At 42.8% G+C, this 18882-nt stretch overlaps 1 protein-coding gene across 3 annotated transcripts in view; it reads left to right on the plus strand.

Moving 5' to 3' along the window:
• LOC146821046 (uncharacterized) overlaps positions 1-18882 on the plus strand; it is a 326636-nt gene that overhangs the window by 103283 nt on the left and 204471 nt on the right. Inside the window, exon 2 of one of the 3 annotated variants that reach the window (XM_085611980.1) lies at positions 2494-2616. The exons of the other annotated variants lie outside the window; for them this stretch is intronic. Within the exon in view, the coding sequence (XP_085468106.1) occupies positions 2494-2616 (123 nt within the window). The remainder of the gene's footprint in view (positions 1-2493; positions 2617-18882) is intronic. 3 annotated transcript variants of the gene reach the window in all.

The raw sequence follows: 18882 nt of genomic DNA on the forward strand, positions 1-18882 counted from the left end.
GCCATTAGACCACGTTGGGTGCCATGTAGTGTAGTTCCTATTGTACCCTTCATGCAGGACCTGCTCTGTTTGTGGATAACATAAACTGTGGCTCTGGTGGTAGACTGACTCTGTACACCCCCACCGAATCTGTTAGCCTATGTTTTTGCATTAGCTAGCTCGCAGTGCCACTAGAATCTCCTTATATCAGAGAGATTAGTTTTATGCAACCTTAGAACACAACAAACCCTGATTCTTCAGTCTCGTGTAAACAATATACTACTTTTCACCCAGTCACTCGTGCTTGCTTGTTTTGCTCTCAGAGAGATACATAGAAGGATCAGTCGGGGTGTGTACAATAAGAATTTATTGTACCGTTGTTCCTCTCATATAAAACAAATATGTTGCTACAACTGTAATACAGTAGTAGAGACATAGAACCAGCAGTACAGTGAATAAAAAGGAATAGTATTGTTCTACCATTTTGAAATAGTCATGAACACATATATGAATATAAAATGCATTTATAAAATAAAGTGAGTACTCCTAAGATGCCGGTCTAGATCTACCTGAGTGTACCTACCATGTGAGCAGGCGCTAAAGAGCTAATGAGCCTAAGATCTAAGAGCCTAATAGCCTAGAATCCCGCTAGGATTTAGTCGAACCCCCATACCTGAATAGTGAGAGTGTGGGACTTTGTCCTGGACTTGAGTTGGACAACCCGCAAGGGATAGTCAGACCACTGTCAGCTGGAGCGATGGCATGCCGGAGCAGCAGCGTCTCTGGTCAGTGTGTCGGCCTTGAAGTCTTGGTTCCCTTCTGACTACTGATAGCAAGAGGTGCTGTATTTATACAGTCTATGTGCGTATGTTACCCATTGTTCAGTATGCGGATGACGTTGGGGATTAAACCTTTGTGCGTAGATGAAATGTGCCCCCCTAGAGAGTACTCCTAAATTATTCATATGTGCCAAGGATGACGTCTTAGCAATATCGATCGGGCAGAACCCACCCTCGTCTTAGAACTAGGGGAAAGGTTTAGTCCTTAAAAGGCGTCAGTCCTTATAAGGCATTCAGTCCCTATAAGGCATTCAGTCCCTATAAGGCATTCTGTCCTTATTTGGAGTTATGCCCTTATAAGGCTTGTTCATATGAAATGAAGGGGAGATGATGTAGGAAAAGTGTACGATGTTTTCTAAACCTATATTAGGGTACCGATATGAAATATAACAATTCTAGGTGCCTCAAGGCCACCCTCCTCATAAGTGCCATACAGTGTGGCAAGCGCCACTCTACTGCGACGACCTGCACAGTACAGGTCTATCAGTAAAGAGTCCAGAGCCCAGAATTTTCACCTGGGGATGGGGCACGGGGTGTTTTGTAACATGTACAGGCAGCGGGGCAACACCACCATCTTTGCTATCGCCAACCTATCCATGAGGGAGAGCGGGAGAGTGTTCCAAAAGCCCACCGACCCCTTTAATGCATCTATTATCTTATGGACGTTAAGCTGCAATATCTGTGAGTCCTCGCCCGTCACCTGCAAACCCACACAACCTGCAGTAGCCTTGGGTCATTGATGTGCCAGGTCAGCTTCATCCCATAGGAGCAGATGGAGTCCTGGTCATCAAAGGGATCTCCGGGGGGGCCAGGACATTGTGAGAGCAGGAGGTCTGCACTCCACGGGATTTGAGGAGGGTTCAGACAGGAGCTGTGACCGTTGGAGGTGGCGGCAGGGGAGCCTTTGGTGTTAAGAGACTAGGTTGAGGGTGCTGGGAAGGTGGGAGGTGTTAACTGAAACCCTATGCCCATGGAGCTTGCAGCAGTGACCCACTCCCTTCCTCTTGGGGGGGAGGTTGTTTGTTTGTTTGTTTGTTTTAGTATCCTTGTGGGGACTTGAGTATGATAACACACTCACGCTGTGGAGACCTGTACCCAAGTCTCCGCAAGGTAAAGTCTTCTAAATTACTTGAAATACATCTGCGCCAATTTTTACAACTTTTTTTAAAAATTGCCTTGTGGGGACCTGTGTTCAAGTGTGTTTATTTTTTCATTTTAGAGAAGCAACCCCACCAGAAAACATACAACTTGAATACAATGACCTTTTAAATTGTACGTAACTTTTTTCCAAGGTTATGGGTCATTGTTATATCTTGGTACAGTGTGTTTCTTCGTATTTACTTCTCCATCAGTGGAACACTGGGTGATGATGTCATGTGGAATGTTGATCTGTGAAACACACAGTTGGAGATGGGCTGAGCGCCTGGCTGGCTGCTCCTGGTGGGGCTCTTTAAGGGCTCTTCTCTGTCTCTTCACTGGCTTAACTCTGTCTCTACACTGGCTGTACAACTGATCCTGTAACTTACCTGAATAAATCATCTGAATCATACCTACCAGTGTGGACCTGATTACTACATATTTTTGGCGACGAATTGAAACTAAGAACCTGCTTCTGCTACCTCTGAGGGCATTAAGAGTACCTACTCTGAAGATAAACCTTCTCCTCTGTCTACAGCTGCACTTACTTATCTACTGGCAACACATCAGCCCCACCAGTGACCTCCCACCGGAAGCCCTCAACGTTATAGCGCCAGTTCCTGTTTCTTACGCAGCTCAAGTCTCCACAGTATGTCTAAAGGTCTGTATGCTGTTCCTATAGCATCTGTTCAATTGCAGCTCAAGTCTATACATGCTGTCTCTACAGTGTCTCAACAGCTAGGTAATTGGACTGCCTGATTTGTGTTTCCTGTGTGGAGTGGGATTCAGTCTCACACATTCAATTTCGTTTGGGACAAGTTTAATATTTACACACTGAAGCTCAATTTCTACAATGTCAAACTGCCTGGACGATTTAAGTAATTAGTCTGCCTGAATTTGTGTCCGGCGCACACCAATTTAATTTCAAAGGGTAAAGTGATGACTGTCAGAGTGCTCATTGTGCCACACGAGATCCGAGCTGTACATGGATCTGTTCAATCTGTGGGTACAGGTACTGCAGCTTGCGTTTATTCCACTGTTGGGAGGTGAGGCCTTTCTTTGAGACATATAGTACCTCGTTTTTACCAACTGCTGTGTTGTGTTTCAAAGTATGTCTCGTGCGCCTGGAGCAGAGCGCTCGCTTACCTCCACCTGTTCCATAGTGCTTGTGACGTCCTCCGTCTTCCCTGCGACATGCTGCTTGATCTTCCCTGCCTGCACGCACATGCTGTGAGCCACTTTCTGTGCCGCCATCTTGGGCTTGGCTGCATCACCGTTCCATAGAGTCACGTTGTTCCTGCTTTAAAGTGATCTTTCACTAGATCGTAGTGGCTCTTCGCATTTCTTTAAACAATGCTGTCGCTTACCGGGACTTTGTTTTACGGTGCATTTGGAGGGTCGTTTTGGGCTCGGAACCTGTGGAAAATTGTGGTGGAAAATACAGCAGCAATACATTATTGCCATCTGGTGGCCATCCAGCAACACTGCAGATCTTTGAGCTGTGAAATACACGTTTCAATTCAAGGTACTTTTGGTAATAACAATTGGGACTTTGCAACCGGCATGGTGTCTGCTGACAAGCACTTTGTTTCTGGCAACTATTGGTGTTCTTCTGTTTTCAGCGGGTACTGTATCTCCTCCAAAGTAATTTAAGATGGGAAGTCTCCTGGAGATGTTGATTTTATTATCACCATGTACTGTTTACCTTCTTTTAATGCCTGCCTTTTGGATCATGGTGACAGGCACACCTTTGGCTTTGTTGTTTTGGCGTATTTCTTACGCATTTTGACATTGTACCGTTAATGTACTTTGTTGCACAGTCGTTAGACGTTTAGCAATGTAAAGTGTTTTCACATCGCTACATTTGCATGTCAACAAGCCTGTTCACAAGGTGGTCGGTTCTTGTTTGTTTACACTACTTAGGGTGTGTTTTATGAGTTTTTCGCTCATTAGCTACAGTGCACAATGGTCTACATGTTACGTTGACATTTTACCTTTCATAGGGTTTCTAGGATGTGTTTTATGGGTCCTTCGCCCATATCTTACAGTGCAAATTTGGTGTGCCAGTAGGTTTTTAAATTACCACACAGTGCACAATCGTGCACAATCTATGTACCTCTCCGTGAGGTGTGTTTTGGGGTTTGTCCCACTTTTGTGTGCACATTAGTTGACCTCTAGTCGAGGTGCGTCGCACGGACGTGTGTCCCGTGTTTCTAGGCACAATTTCTTGACCTCTCCGGAGGTGTGTTGTGGGGGTTTTTTCCCTACTATCCTGTGCATGTTATTTTTGTCCTGTGTGTAAATCGCCCTGCGTCTCATGTATGGACTATGTGTAATCGGCCCAGCGTCTCATGTCTTTTGTTATGTATAAGTCGCCCTGCGCTGCATTTGTTCTTCTGTGTATAAGCCGCCCTGCGCCCCACGTTTTATGTATGTATAAGTCGCCCTGCGCTTCATTTGTTCTTCAGTGTATAAGTCGCCCTGCGCCTCACGTTTGGTGTATCTATAAGTCGCCCTGCGCTTCATGTGTTTTGCGTTTTGTGTGTAAGTCGCCCTGCGCCTCACGTTATAGTTGTGTATAAGTCGCCCTGCGCTTCATGTTAGTATAAGCCGCCCTGCGCTTCATGTTATGTATGTATAAGTCGCCCTGTGCTTCATGTTTTTTTTTGTCTCTTTTGTGTGTAAGCCGCCCTGCGCATCACGTTACTGTTGACGTAAGTCGCCTTGCGCTTTAACTTCATGTTCACTGGGTGCTAAGATCTTTCTATGTTGTTTTACCCAGTGCTGTTAAAAAAATGTTTTGTTATCTTTAATTCTATCACAGGGAAGCATGATTAATCTTACGCATTCTTCGTCTTCTCTGTCATGTTGTTCTTACTGATGTGATTGCTCTCTCGCACACCCACCTGGCCAGTTGGAGTGCAGAGGGAGTACTCATTGATGTTTTTTTTCTCATTTGTAGAAAGGAGGATGGGAAACAAGTTATGTTATTTGTTTCTTTAAGACCTTTGCTTGTTTTCTGTTTCCTTAAGAACTTTGCTGGTTTTCTCTTTTTCTACCTTCGCTCTGTTCGCCCTTGTACCCTTCTATTTAGTTTGGTTCTTCTGAGCTCTTTATCTGATTCTTTATTTCTTTGTTTGGTTATTCGTTTGGAAGGAAGGAGGATATGTTATATCTTGGTACAGTGTGTTTCTTCCTATTTACTTCTCCATCAGTGGAACACTGGGTGATGATGTCATGTGGAATGTTGATCTGTGAAACACACAGTTGGAGATGGGCTGAGCGCCTGGCTGGCTGCTCCTGGTGGGGCTCTTTAAGGGCTCTTCTCTGGCTCTTCACTGGCTTAACTCCGTCTCTACACTGGCTGTACAACTGATCCTGTAACTTACCTGAATAAATCATCTGAATCATACCTACCAGTGTGGACCTGATTACTACAGTCATATAGCATTATTTCCTAATTATAAGTATGAGGAGGTTCGGATGGTTACATTAACCATGTATTTGCTGCGCAAAAATGTTCCTCAATCTAAACTGCCGTTAATTTCATTCTGTGTCTGAATGCTCTGCCCACGATAAATGGGAAGCAGTCTTAAATATGATGAAAGCATATTTTCATTTGCAGCTGGAAAAGAATGACCAAGCTGAAAGCGTTTTTCTTGTCATAGTGTAGTTTATACAACGTGCAAAAGTGCAATTTCAGGAACACACAGGAAGACGGTCTTTCTAATCTCATTAAAGTATCCAAGAATTAATTCCAATTCCAGTTAAAATCGTCAAACCCTCCTGGTCCATTCTCAGGAAAGAAGTGAAACCAGTCAGGGAAGTTAAAAACTCGGTGCGAGTCCAAGGTCGATTTGCATGTGAAAGCTTAGGAGCAGCTCGCTCACGGTGCCTTAATTGCTCTGTTTAAAATGAATAGCCTGCCATCCCCTCCTCTCACGGCCTCAGGTTAAAGGGAACACCATCACCTTTGACTGTATGGAGACGGCCAACTCCTTAACTCTCTTAAGCTCTTGAATCGTGTTCTGCTTCTGAACCGAATAAATAGAGAATCAACCCATTGGTTATTTCACTGTTTTCACAAGTTAGCATTAAGCTATTGGGAAGGTATATGAACACATGTTCTCTTAGGGGAGTCAGTAAGATAAATGTTGTTGCATAATAATTTAATGCATTAATTTTTATTTATTTTTCAGTTTTATGGAGCGCAAATTTGACCCGAAGGTCCTAGAGTGCTTAACATGAGCACTAGTTACATTACACAAGGACCCATTTGTTTCATAGGCACGGGGAGATTTGGGGGCGCATGCATCAAATTTTTTTTCCGTTTGCGGATGGATAAAGGCCTTTTCAGATGCATGTAGCTTTTGTCATTCGCAATTTAAGGAATCGCAATTTTTTGCGATTACCTAAATTGGAAGTGCATTTAGGGAATCACAATTTGCAAATCCCTATTTGCTGATGCATGTAGCCTTTCCTAAATGATAACTGTGCATTTAGGAAACGCTAATTACCATCAAGTTGATGGTAATTTCTGCATGCTTTGAAAAATGCACAAAAAGGCATTTTTCAAAGTGCCATCTAGCGCACACTTGCCCTTAGGGCAAGTGTGCTTCACATGTGCACACTTATCTTTTGTTGGGGGTGCATCAGGGGGACCTTAGGCCCCCGGGCACCCTTGGATTTCCATTCGCAATTTGCAATTACCAATTTTGTAACAGGAATTTGCGAATGCATTACCATTCATTCCCATGGGCTTGCAGGCCCTTGGTAATGAATAGTCACATTAGCTAATAGCGATTTGCAATTCCAGAATCGCTATTAGCTAATGAAAAGGAATTGCACATTTAATGCGATTCCTACATGCATAGGCATTAGTGATTTCCAAATAGCGTTTCCTTAAAAATAGCTATTTGGTAATCGCAAATGAAGAGCTTGATGCATGTACCCCTAAGTGATTTGCCCAGAATCAAAGGATGTTGAGCTGCAGTCGAGACTCAAACCGGATTCCCCAGTTTCAAAATTAGCAGTTTTGGCTGTAACACTCATTCATCTCACCATTAGATTATTCATTTTAGATTATTCATTTTGTTGTATTAGCAGAATAAGATCAATAGGCGATATGTTAAATGATTGATGCAACGAGGAATATTATTTAAACTTGTGCTGATTTGTATATTGCATATAACAAGGCAAATGAAAGTTTGAAAACATCTACACTTCACTGATATACCTGAGTGACCAGGCCACATCTATTCCAGTGACTTAAGCCCTTGGGTCACCCACTCAGTAGAAGGTACTCTGTGAGTGCCCCAGTCACATACTAATCTCATCCTAAACCACTGCCCCACATATGCACCTTTCAGAAGCCTTACAAAGCCATAGTAATCCACAGGTTACAAAAATCAACTGACTCTTGTCTTAACCCGATTTCAGGAGACAAATGATCATACGGGCTCAGGTATTACAGAGTACAAATTACTGGCTCAGACATAACACAGAGCGATTCCCCTCTTCTTACATACAGTAAGTGTTGTCTTTCATGGACAGTAGCAATATTTCAGATTTACAAACTTCAAAAATTGAATTCTCGCACAGGCCGGCTAACTTTCAAATTATCCCTCACATCAAAATTGGATTTTGGCCATGACATATGTACTGCAATGGGTGAATGCCATAACGTGCTTTGGATGCCCCTTAAAGTATATGCTTCCCTTCTTTCAGATAAAAAATGAAATGAGTAAAAAGCTTTCTATGTTACAAACTAAAATATTTACATACTTGATAGTAAAAACTCATCCATGTAAACTTGAAAATATGATATTTCAGTTTCTATAGAAATAGATATATTCTGAATACGTAATGTTCATTGAATTCCTTCTTGATCCCAGGTGTTCAGTTTTGTAAAATAAGGAAATAACATTTAGTGACATTCATTTCAGAAAGAAAATATGAGACACAGATTTCTCTCTCAGCATGCATCTCTAATCTGCTGCTATGCCCTTGGGCAATGACCTGTAGAGGGTCTCAACTGAGTAGCAAGTTGGAAATTTGCAGCGCACCTGATAATGCTCTGCTTAATCTTGTTCCCGGAGCAGTCGTTTCTTGGGTTGCTTTCACTATTTATGAGCCTCTATCCATCTATACTAGGCTTTCCTGCCCTTCACTTTCAGTAGTAAGCATAGATATAAATGTAATGACACTAGCAAAAATGACGAAATTCTGTATGTTGTACTGCACACATTTTTCACAGTACACAATTTCTCATAGTTTTGCCTACATAAGACTGGTTTATGCAGAAAATGTCTTGCTGCAAGGTAGTCTAATATCTGAGGCTTCATAAGGGGTGACAGAAAAGGGGAAATAATGGTTTTGTCTGCATAAATGTCTTCGCAAACACAAACAAGTAGATCACATCACTAAGGGAGGTGGTGTAAAGCAAGAAAAGGAGATGACCAAAGTCAGAACCTTGGTGGACTCCAACTGGTAGTTGGGGGGGGGGGGGGGGAGTGAGATGATTTATGGATAGCCAGTCCACAGAGACAGACCAGCAAAATAGGTGGGAGAACCAACCAGTTCAATGTCGAGCCTGATGCTTAGGGACCTTAGAATGTCAAGTAAGGTAGGTGGCTAATGGTGTCAAATGTGGCAGATAGTCCAGGACTATGATGGCTCAGAGGACGTTGCAGTAGGCTTGTTTTATGAAGTTAGCTATGTGAATGAGGGAAATTTCAGTGGAGTGGAGTGGAGGGTTCAGAATCCCATCTGGAACACATGGAGCAGGTTGTAAGAATTGAAGGTGGTTGAAGATGAGACATTAGATTATTTTGAAAAAGGAGGGCCGTAGAGAAATTTGATGGGGAGGCAGGGTTTGCTGTTTTTTTTGTAAGGGGTCTCCAACATAGTTTTAAAGTATAAGGGGTAGATGCCAAATAGGAGAGAGTGAGGACTATGGATGTTAGGATGTCAGACAGTTCTACTCGTGAGGTTCGAGAAGGAAGTTTTATGTTTGTTTACAGGATTACAAGGATAAAAACCTCACAAAGCGTTACTAGATTTGAGTATCGGAGAAAGGTCCAGTGGTTTGTACAGGCAAAGTCACGATGTCTGGAAAGAGGACAAGTTAGTAGTAAGGCTAGGGTTTATCTGATGGTGATTTTTGATGAGAAACTGGTTGCAAAGTCTTGTGCGGAGAGTAAAGATGCAGACAGCTGTTCTAGGAGGAGCAAGAAAATCGTTAAGTGTGTCTGCCTGTCTGATATTGGAAGGAGACAGACCTAGCATTGTTAAGCAATCTAAATAGATTGTCCAGGGTTTCTTAGTATGTATGTATGTTTCCATTAGTCATGTTCATCTGCCATCTACCGAGGAGTGTGCTTTGTGCTGCCTTGCCTTACTTTTTCTTTTTTAACAAGGCCATGCTTATCAGGATTTTCATGGCGTTTTAAATCTACAACGGATTTTGCATCTTGACTGCGCCAAATAAGGGTTGCAACCCTGACATAATATCTTAGTAAATCTGGACCTGGCTATTGTATAAAAATTAATCTCTGAGATGAAGGTATGGTGATGATGCAGTCATTTTTTAAGTAAAAAAAGTATTTTCACCCCTAAATGAGGGCCACCTGAGGGCAATGGATGAAGGGCTTCTTTTGTTAAATAAGCCAATTATTTTTAGAATATAAGGTTTAGAAGACCTTCAAGCCCAGTTCTGCACTTCATATTTGGTTTGTGCACAAAAATAGCTGGTTCCAACAGTAGGACGTGCTATTGCATACAAAAATAGACTTTCATAGCTAAAAATGTACCACTGTTCCTGTTCCCAGTCAGGTTTTTCATTAATCTTAAAAATGTAACCGAAAAATGTGGATGTTTAAAATTCTAATACAGCCCTTTCTACGCAGAATAGTGTGTCTACACCCTTACAGTTTTTGTGAATTAGTGAACTGAGACACAGGTAAATGGACTGATTTGTCCAGATCCTCCGGTCACAGATTGCACATATGAACTAATTAATTAATTTCACAATCAGTTTACAATTAAAAGCCAGAGCCCTGTGGGTAGTGAAAGAAAAGTGCAAACGCAAAGAGATGACAGACGGAGTGCTGAAATTTTTCAAACACTCACACCCAGTCACAGATCTGGGTTGAATCCATCATTGTTCTTTAGCTCACTTCGCCACCTCAGTTCAGACCCAGCTATATGCACATCAGCCTTGACCCTGTGCCTCACGGGAACAGTCCAGCCCGAATTGCCAAGCGAGGTCTTCCCTGAACCGGAAACAAGCATCCTGGGACCGATTTCGGGGTAACACCCCTCTTCAGCCAGGCTAGCTTGAGTCCAGTGGCAAAGTGAGCAAGAGACCCACGTCTGGGCATACCCTGCCAAATTAGGGCGAACAAAGCAAACACAAAGAGATGACAGACGGAGTGCTGAAACTTTTCAAACACTCACCCCCAGTCACAGATCTGGGTTGAATCCATCATCGTTCTTTAGCTCACTTCGCCACCTCAGTTCGGACCCAGCTATATGCAAATCGCAGTGGTTATGAAATAACTCCTTACAATTCAATTCGGATAAGACCGAAATTCTGCACTGCGCAGTTGGGAAGGTTCCTTTGCCTCTTCCTGGTAACTTCTGACCTCTCTGCACTTCCACTCCCTTGGCGCCATCTACGACGGTGCAAAACCTGGGAGTCCTGTTCAGTGCCAACCTGTCATTGGAGACGCAAGTGAACAAGACGGTGAGGTGCAGTTTTGGCCTTATGAGAGCTCTAAGAAAGATCCTTCCATTGCTTCCAGTTTCGGCCAGAGCCTTGATTATCCAAGGCGCTAATCTTAAGTAGACTTGACTACTGTAACGCCTTATTGTTGGAGTCTCCCAAGTATTTAATCCAGAGATTACAATGTGTTCAGACCACAGCAGCGAAACTAGCATTATCCAGACCACGAGGTTTTTCTGCCTCAATGTGCCTAGCCGAGCTACACTGGCTTCCTGTGCAGCAAAGGATATATTTTAAATCCCTTTGCATTGGGTTCAGGGCGCTGCATGGACTAGGTCCTAAGCCACTACAGAAGAAACTGGTTTGGTACACTCCTGCTCGAAGTCTTCGTTCCTCTTCTGCGTATCTGGCAAAGGTACCCAGATTCTACAGGGCCAGACTGGGAGGAAGATCGCTTAGCTATGCTGCCGCAAAACTCTGGAATGAACTTCCACTCGCTATCAGACAATGTAGTACCTTGTCCCTGTTCAGGAAAAGGATCAAAACGTGGCTGTTCCCTAGAACGTGATCCTGTTATCTTTGAGTAATGCTCATTTTAGGCTCTTTTTTTATTTTTATTTTCTTCTTGCTCCTTGTTGGTCCGTGTTCACGTATCTTCAGCGCCGGGGTACCCGTAGGGTGTTTGTCGCACTCTATAAATATTATATACAATACAAAACAAATCAGTCTTGACCCTGTGTCTCATGGGAACAGAGGTAAGAGAGTAAGTTGTTATCTACGTTTACCTCTGTAAGCCTTTGCTGGATCCACTCGACTCTGTGCACACTATACCTTACTTTGGTATAGTATATACAGAGTCAGAACTTTGCATTTATTGAACTGACTTGGTCAACACCTGATCACGCGACAGAATTCCTAAATTGACTTTAGAATTCTGTTTTTTTTTCTTCAGAATGTCTCTTAACAAGAACTCAACTGTTAGTGAAAACCTACCAAATGGCATAGAGAACATGTTTGAGGAGCTCGACCTCACCCCTTACCTCCATCTAGTATTTAGGGAGTTAAGGTCTCTATGCAAACTTAAAAACCTTGTCACGGGGTCCCAACCCTCCAAACAAAAGCTCCAGAAGCTGTTGGGAAGGTGAAGACCTCTCAGATGGGGAAGTAGATGTAGGGGATGAGGATAACTTCTAACCCCCCTTACTTCCTATGGAGGAGAGGACCCCTGTGCCCCTGACTCCAAGAATACAACTCATAGGACCTAGATCCCACAGGTGGGTCTGGTGCTTCTGAGTCCATTGCCCAATTCTGTGCCCCATTATTGTCTTCCTGTTTAGCCTCTGTGCTTAGCTTGCTTGCCCTACTCTCCTGTCACTTGCCCTCTGATGCCTGTGTGCATGCCCTTACTCCCTCCATTCTGCCCACCATATTCTATGGATCTGTCACACTCCTATCTACTCTGAGTGTTCTGATGAGCTGCCACTGTCCCTCCCACTTGCCTAGTATGGTCAGATGGCTTCCGCCTGTTCCTGCCACCTCCATCTTGCCTGTCCAAGTTCCATGCCCCATCCCCTCTCTCCTATCCTCCATGATCCATTTTGCTATCACTCCCTTCTGCCCTCCATGCTCTGTTTTGCTGTAACTGCTCTTCCTATCTGGCCTGCATGGTCTGTTGTGAAGCTCCCTCCCCTGCCCTCTTATGTCTGTGTCCAGCCCCTAGCCCTCCTTTCTGTCCTCTGTTGTCCTTTGTGCATTCCCCTGTCCCCTCCCTCTTGTCCTCCATGGCTGTTGTGCTGCCATTAAACCTCCTACTTGCCATGCATGGGCTTCTGTGCAGCCATATCCCCTCCCACCTGCCCTGTGAAGGTAGCTTGCTGCCCCTGACCCCCTCCCACCTTCCCTCCAGTGTCTGTGTTTAAGCCATTATAGTCTCTCTGTTGCCCTCCATGGTGTGTTGTGCTTCCAGTGCCCATCCCTCCTGCCGTCCATGGTCAGCTTGATGCTCCTGCCCTCTTGCCCCCAACCTCTGTTTTCCATGTTTAGACCCCTAATCCCTCTCTCCTGCCTTATCTGGTACTTTGTTGTGCCCATGCTCCCTCCCCCCGCCCTTCATGGTCCGTTATGCTGCAACTTTCTGTTCGGTATGATCAGCCTGCTGCCCTTGCCTCTTTCCCTTCTGCCCTCTATTGTCAATGTACATGGACCTGTCCCATCCCTATTGCTTTCCATGGTCCGTTATGCTGAACTGCCGTCCTGCTTGTCCTGTGTGTTATATTGTGCTGCTACAACACCCGATGCCTTCCCAATAAGGTCAGTTTGGTGCCCCTGTCCATCTTCCTCCTGTCCTCTCTTATCCAAGTCCCTACCCCATTCCTCCTGCCCTACGTGATCCAATGTACCTTATTTGCCAACATTTTGAACTTGGTAAGCGGGAGCTTTTGAAAAGGAAAACCTGGGGAATTGATTTTCAACATTGACTTACATTGAAAAAGAGGAGCTTTTATGCAGGAGATAGATCAAATAAATTCCTTTTGTGCTTAAAAACATTGGGCATCTCCTGCCTGAATCTGGTCTGTTTGCATGTATGGTTGTACTGCCACTGCCTTCATGTTTGCTGCCCTTGTCCCCCTTTTCTCTGCCCTCCATGGTCTGTTGTGCTGCCACTGTCCCTCCCGCCTGCCCGGCGTGGTCAACTTATTGCTTCTGCATCCTCCTCCATGAGAGAGTCTTATTCCCAGAGAAATTATTGTTAGTTCTCTAAACAGCTCAAATTAGGACATATTTTCCGAGTTCTCAAATACCAACAAAGAACTTTTAAATAATTTGTTAGCTTTGTTTTTTTTTTATCCAGTTGATCACTTGATTATTTGTTACACTTAATGGGGAGGATTTGAAGTTACGGCCAGAGCTGCAGACTTTGTAACTGGGGAACCAGGTTTGAGTTTCAGCATCAGCTCGACATCTTGTGATTCTGAACAAATCATTCAATCTCCCTATGCCTAATAACAAAATGAATGTGTCCTTGAGTAATGATGCTCATGTAATGCACTGCAATACCTCTGTGTCAAGTCTGTGCTAAATAAACTGCAAAAAACAAACCAAAAAATAAGTGTTTTGCACACTTCTGAAAGTGGGCTATACGTGGGCTACATTTGGGTGATATTTGTGTTATAGTTGGGCTCTCTGATGGCCATCATGTGCAATGTATTTGTTATGAATCTCCCTAATTTCCTCATTTACTGCAGTGTCCTCAATAGAAAATGTTTTCAATTTTCTACTTCCATTCTATCAAGATGGCGTTCGAATGTGCCACACATTGGGCATAGATTCAAAATCTTAGCACTCTAGTTGCTCATTAGAACACGGTAGTAAAGCTACTTATCACCAGGGAGTTAACTGGCAGTCTGCTGCAGGTGTTTAAAGTGCATGTTTCATTCTGCATGTCAGAATGTTTTAATGAAATAGAAGAGGAAGATATTTGAGAACTCATTTAAAGTGTTAGCGCTTTAGTTTTTCTTTAGAGGCTGCAGTAGAACACAGTGGATTCAACTGACAGGCCGCTCCTGTTGAAAGTACATGATTTACTGAGAATGTTAGACTTAATTTTCATATGGCTAAGAAAGTGTGAATTTACTGAAAATATGCTCTGCATTTTAGCTTCTGGAGCACCTTCCATAACCTATATGGGAAAATCATGAGAAAACAGTTTTCTCTCAAACAAATCCCAACAGAAGGCTTTTTCAAAATGTAAAATCACATTAGTACACACCACTAATCAAATAGTGCTTTATTCAATCACTAGAATCATAAAAGCAATGTTCAACGTACAAAAACATTAAAATTCTATAATGGTTCACATCAGGTTAAAACATGATTAAACTAGGTTTTCAAGTTGCTAAAGTTTAAGAGGTTATGTGATAAAAGAAGGATACTAGTAAGGGAAATAAAGTCCTAGGTGATGATATTTTTCCTTTATAAAATTGTAAAAACAAGAATGTATAAAACAGTGAAAGAGAAGGCAGTAAAACACCACCAGACAGTAATGTGTAGAACGTGAATATGTGCAAACTGTAGGGGAACTCTCGCAAACAAAGAGAATGTATCTCAAGATAGGACACTCTATTTTTTAAAAGCACGTGCATTCCTCCCAAAGGTATCAAATTAATGAACTCTTCAGCATATTGTAATGAATGTACAATGAGGGAGGAACTGCCATTATTACTTGTCATTCGGCATATGGGAGCCCTTTAAAGCTTTGTGTCTGATAATCCAGGCGCGACTCAAAAACTTAGCCACCCCACAAATAATAGGCGTGCTTGAGTCAGTTTTTGAGAATATGCAGGGTGACCTTATAGTCACGTGTGCCCATGGATTTACATATTGGTTTTATCCATTTGGACCTGATGGTAGAATAAGCCAGGCATGCAAATAAAACGTGGGACACACTTTCCAACTTTCCAACAGGGCTCTGCAACAAGGACAAGCCTTGTTTCGATATTCGTGCAGGCTCCATTTAGATGATGTTGCATGGACTGGAAGTGTGCCTAACCTAAATTGGGTGTATAGCAGCCTATCGCGTGGAACCTGGATAATATCCAGGTAAGGCTCTAAGCCTCTGCACTGCTTATGACTGAATAATTCATCTGTCAATCTCTCCAAGTTTGCTTTGCTCAGCTCATTGGAATCAACCCAGTTCCAATAAATATGCTTCAGCTCTGGCTTGTTAGGTGGGACTTGAGTGTCCCATGATTCCGAAAGACCCAGCTTTGTCAACGTCTTTCTAACATTGGATATCCACTTGACCCTGTGCCCCACATCTAGATTAGGTGAGGGCTTGCAATGTTCAACACTCCGTCGGTGAGTGCTTGCAATGTCCAACACTCCGTCCATCATTTCCTTTGGTTTTGCTTTGTTCGCCATAAGTTGGCAGGGTATGCTCAGACGTGAGCCCCTTGCTCACTTTGCCACTGGATTCAAGCAAGCCTGGCTGAAGACGGCTGAAATGCCAGAAACCAGTCCTAGGAAGCTTGTTTCCGGTCCAGGGAAGACATGGCTTGGCAGTTCGGGCTGGACTGTTCCCATGAGGCACAGGGTCAGACTGATTTGCATATGGCCATGTCTGAACTGGGGTGGCAGAGTGGGCTAAAGAACGGTGATGGATTAAACCCAGATCAGTTAACTGGGGGTGAGTGCTTGCAATGTTCAACACTCCGTCCATCATTTCCTTTGGTTTTGCTTTGTTCCACATCTAGATTAGTCACTTCAGTCAGGCCAGCGGCATCATTTGCAAGCTCAGGGGTGCGCATTACGCATGCCTAAAAGAGAAATGGGCGCAACTTAGCAGTTATCCCTGATCGACCGTCTACCCATATCGAACATTAAGGGGGTTCGTGGGGTATTACGAGGGAGCATCACTAGGTCCCTCAAGAACTTATGCTCGGATCTGCAGATATCCTCAATGTTGTCAAATCCCCATAGCTCCGCACCTTACAGTGGGGTACTAACTGCTTTGGCTTCATAAATTGCGAGGGCTGGTGCAACCGGCCTACTGTACGAGGACCGGTGTTCTTTACTTAATGCCCCGACTACATGCTTATGGTTCATAAGCATCTTCTTCTTTAAGTGAGGCTTTTAATGCATTTTGTCAGAAAGCCGTATGCCCAGATAATCAAACATGCTTACTCTCTCCAATAAGGTGTCTTTTAACGTTAAGTTGTTTTTAAAAGACTTATGAGGATTAAAAACCATACATTTTGTTTTAGTGGTGTTTATAACTAAACCCCGAGAGTCACAAAATAGTTGATATCTATTTAGCAGTTTTGTAACCCAGATGGAGTTTTTGACACCAACAGGGTGTCGTCGGCAAACAAGAGGGTTGGGACTTTGTCGCACACCCCTAATCTTAAAATGAGTATGGTACTATCACCAAATGATGATATTTTGTGACTAAAATCTACTATCAGTTTTATACGTTTTGCATTTTATGTCCCTCAAAACCTGCCATTCACTACAATGCACTTCAATGGGGTGCTAACATGTATATTGGTCCCAAGATGGCTACCACTTCGGTCATTTCTCCAGTGACCTTAGTCAGGCGCAAAAACAGTTTTAACCTGTCTCAGTGCCCGACATTTCGAGGGAACTCTACCGGTTTCATATCGGTCATGTCTTGGAACATTGCTGATTATATCCAAAAAAGGTCTAATAATGATTGGCTTTCCTTGTTGACTTCCAGTGATATAGTGTGCCTCCAAGAGACCTGGGAAAGGGTCCCAATATATCTGAATGGGTATCGCTCCTTTTATACTGCAGCTGCTCCATCAATGGCTGGTCGGGCTAAGGGCGGTCTTCTGACATTGTTCTCTAATACTTTACCGTTTAAGGTGAAGGCATTTTTGAATGAATCTCCTTATTATCATATTTTAATTGAACATTCTCTGGATTATTGCTGGCTTTTTATTAATTATTACAATAATAATTTTGGAAGTAACCAAGCAGCGGTGTTTGCTACGCTGGAAAGAGATGTTACTGAGTTACAGGATAAATCCAGTAAACCCTGTAATATAATCTGGCTTGTGATAAGATTAATGCATTAATTTGTGGAATACAGGATGAGGAAGGAGACTGTGTCCCCCATTTCTGTCATACTGAATATGGTAATACCCTAAACAGATTAACAGATTAGTAATGATAAATAATCTTGCTTTTTTAAATGTTGTTAACTGGTCAGTTTGAACGTACTTTTTAAAATCATTTTACGTCTTCTACCCTGGATTATGTTTTGGTGTCTGATGCAATGATAGGCCTTTTCTCTCACTTTAAGATCTTGTTTAATTCATTTAGTGACCATGCTGCAGTAACTTTCTCCATGCAAAACACTAAGGAAATTGAGTGTCCTTATAAACGTCCTATAAATCCTTTGATCGCAAGAGAGAACGGTATCGTTTTAAAGTGGGAATAGGTGGACACGGGGAGCTTTTTGGCAAATTTAGTCTCTAAATGTTATGGGGAAATAATCTGCTGCCTAGACTTGGATTTGCATGACAAAATGCTCCTGGATTTTGACTTGATTTTAACTGATGTTAAAAATAATTTAACCCGTGTGATCTGGAATGGCCAACTTAAAAAATGTAGTTGGTACGATTACAATTGTGATAAATCCCTTAAGAGTCTGCATGTAGCTTTGAAGGCCAGACCACGAGATACATTACTGGTAAAAGGTTTGCGTCAAGCCTACAAAAATGCAAGGACCACTAGGCTGAGGTTTTTAAAAGAAGAGTGGTGGGGAAACTTGCAAAAGGCTGCTATACTAAAAAGTTCACAAGCTTTCTGGTCTTTGATTAATGCCCCGTTTTTAAAGCATAAGCAGGCTATGACTACAGATAATCATGTTGACCAAGAGACATGGTTGACACACTTTGAAGCCCTTGTTGGAACGGATGATATGACAACCCCTCAATCTTTTCCCCATGTTTTGGAGACTGATGAGTCTCCTGTCCGCTTTACACTCATTGAAATAGAACATGCTTTAAATCAATGTAAACGAGCAAAGGCTCCAGGAACGGATGGAGTTCCTATATATTTATTCTTAGATAATCAAGATCTATGGGCTCCACTTTTAACAAATGTTTTTAATAAAATTGCTCAATCAAAAGCACCGCCATCTTGGAAAACAACTGTAATCGTTCCCATATATAAACAAGCATTTACAATGCAATGGTCTCGGCATTGGTAAAGTTGGAGCTATTTGCATTGTTTATGGCATTATTTTTGTTTATGTTTTCAAAACATTTAAATAAACGGCATTGTTAAAAACAAAAACAAACAGAAATAATGTCATGAGCAATACCAATAGCTCTAACTTTAACAATGCCGAGACCGTTGCATTGTAAATGCTTGTTTTAAGGGGGCCTCAAATGGGTCTCCATCGGGCTCTGTTTTGTGCCCTGGCATAGGCGGTCCGTTTTTTTTCCGGACTGCAGTGACAGCAGGCACATCGATGTGCACGTGGTGAGGGTTGTAGGGGAAGGGAAATCATTTCAAGAGAGTCCTTTTCTCTCTGGATTTCCCTTCTGTTTTTGAATCTCAGGAGCAGCAACGTTTTCCTGGTGTCACCTGGGCTGTAAGTGGAAGTATACACAAGCCATAGTTGATGCTTATTTATCTTATGCAACTAACAACTATTGACAAAGCCAATAGTCC

Source organism: Triturus cristatus, chromosome 6 (genome assembly GCF_964204655.1).
Source record: "Triturus cristatus chromosome 6, aTriCri1.1, whole genome shotgun sequence".
Classification (NCBI taxonomy): Eukaryota; Metazoa; Chordata; class Amphibia; order Caudata; family Salamandridae; genus Triturus; species Triturus cristatus.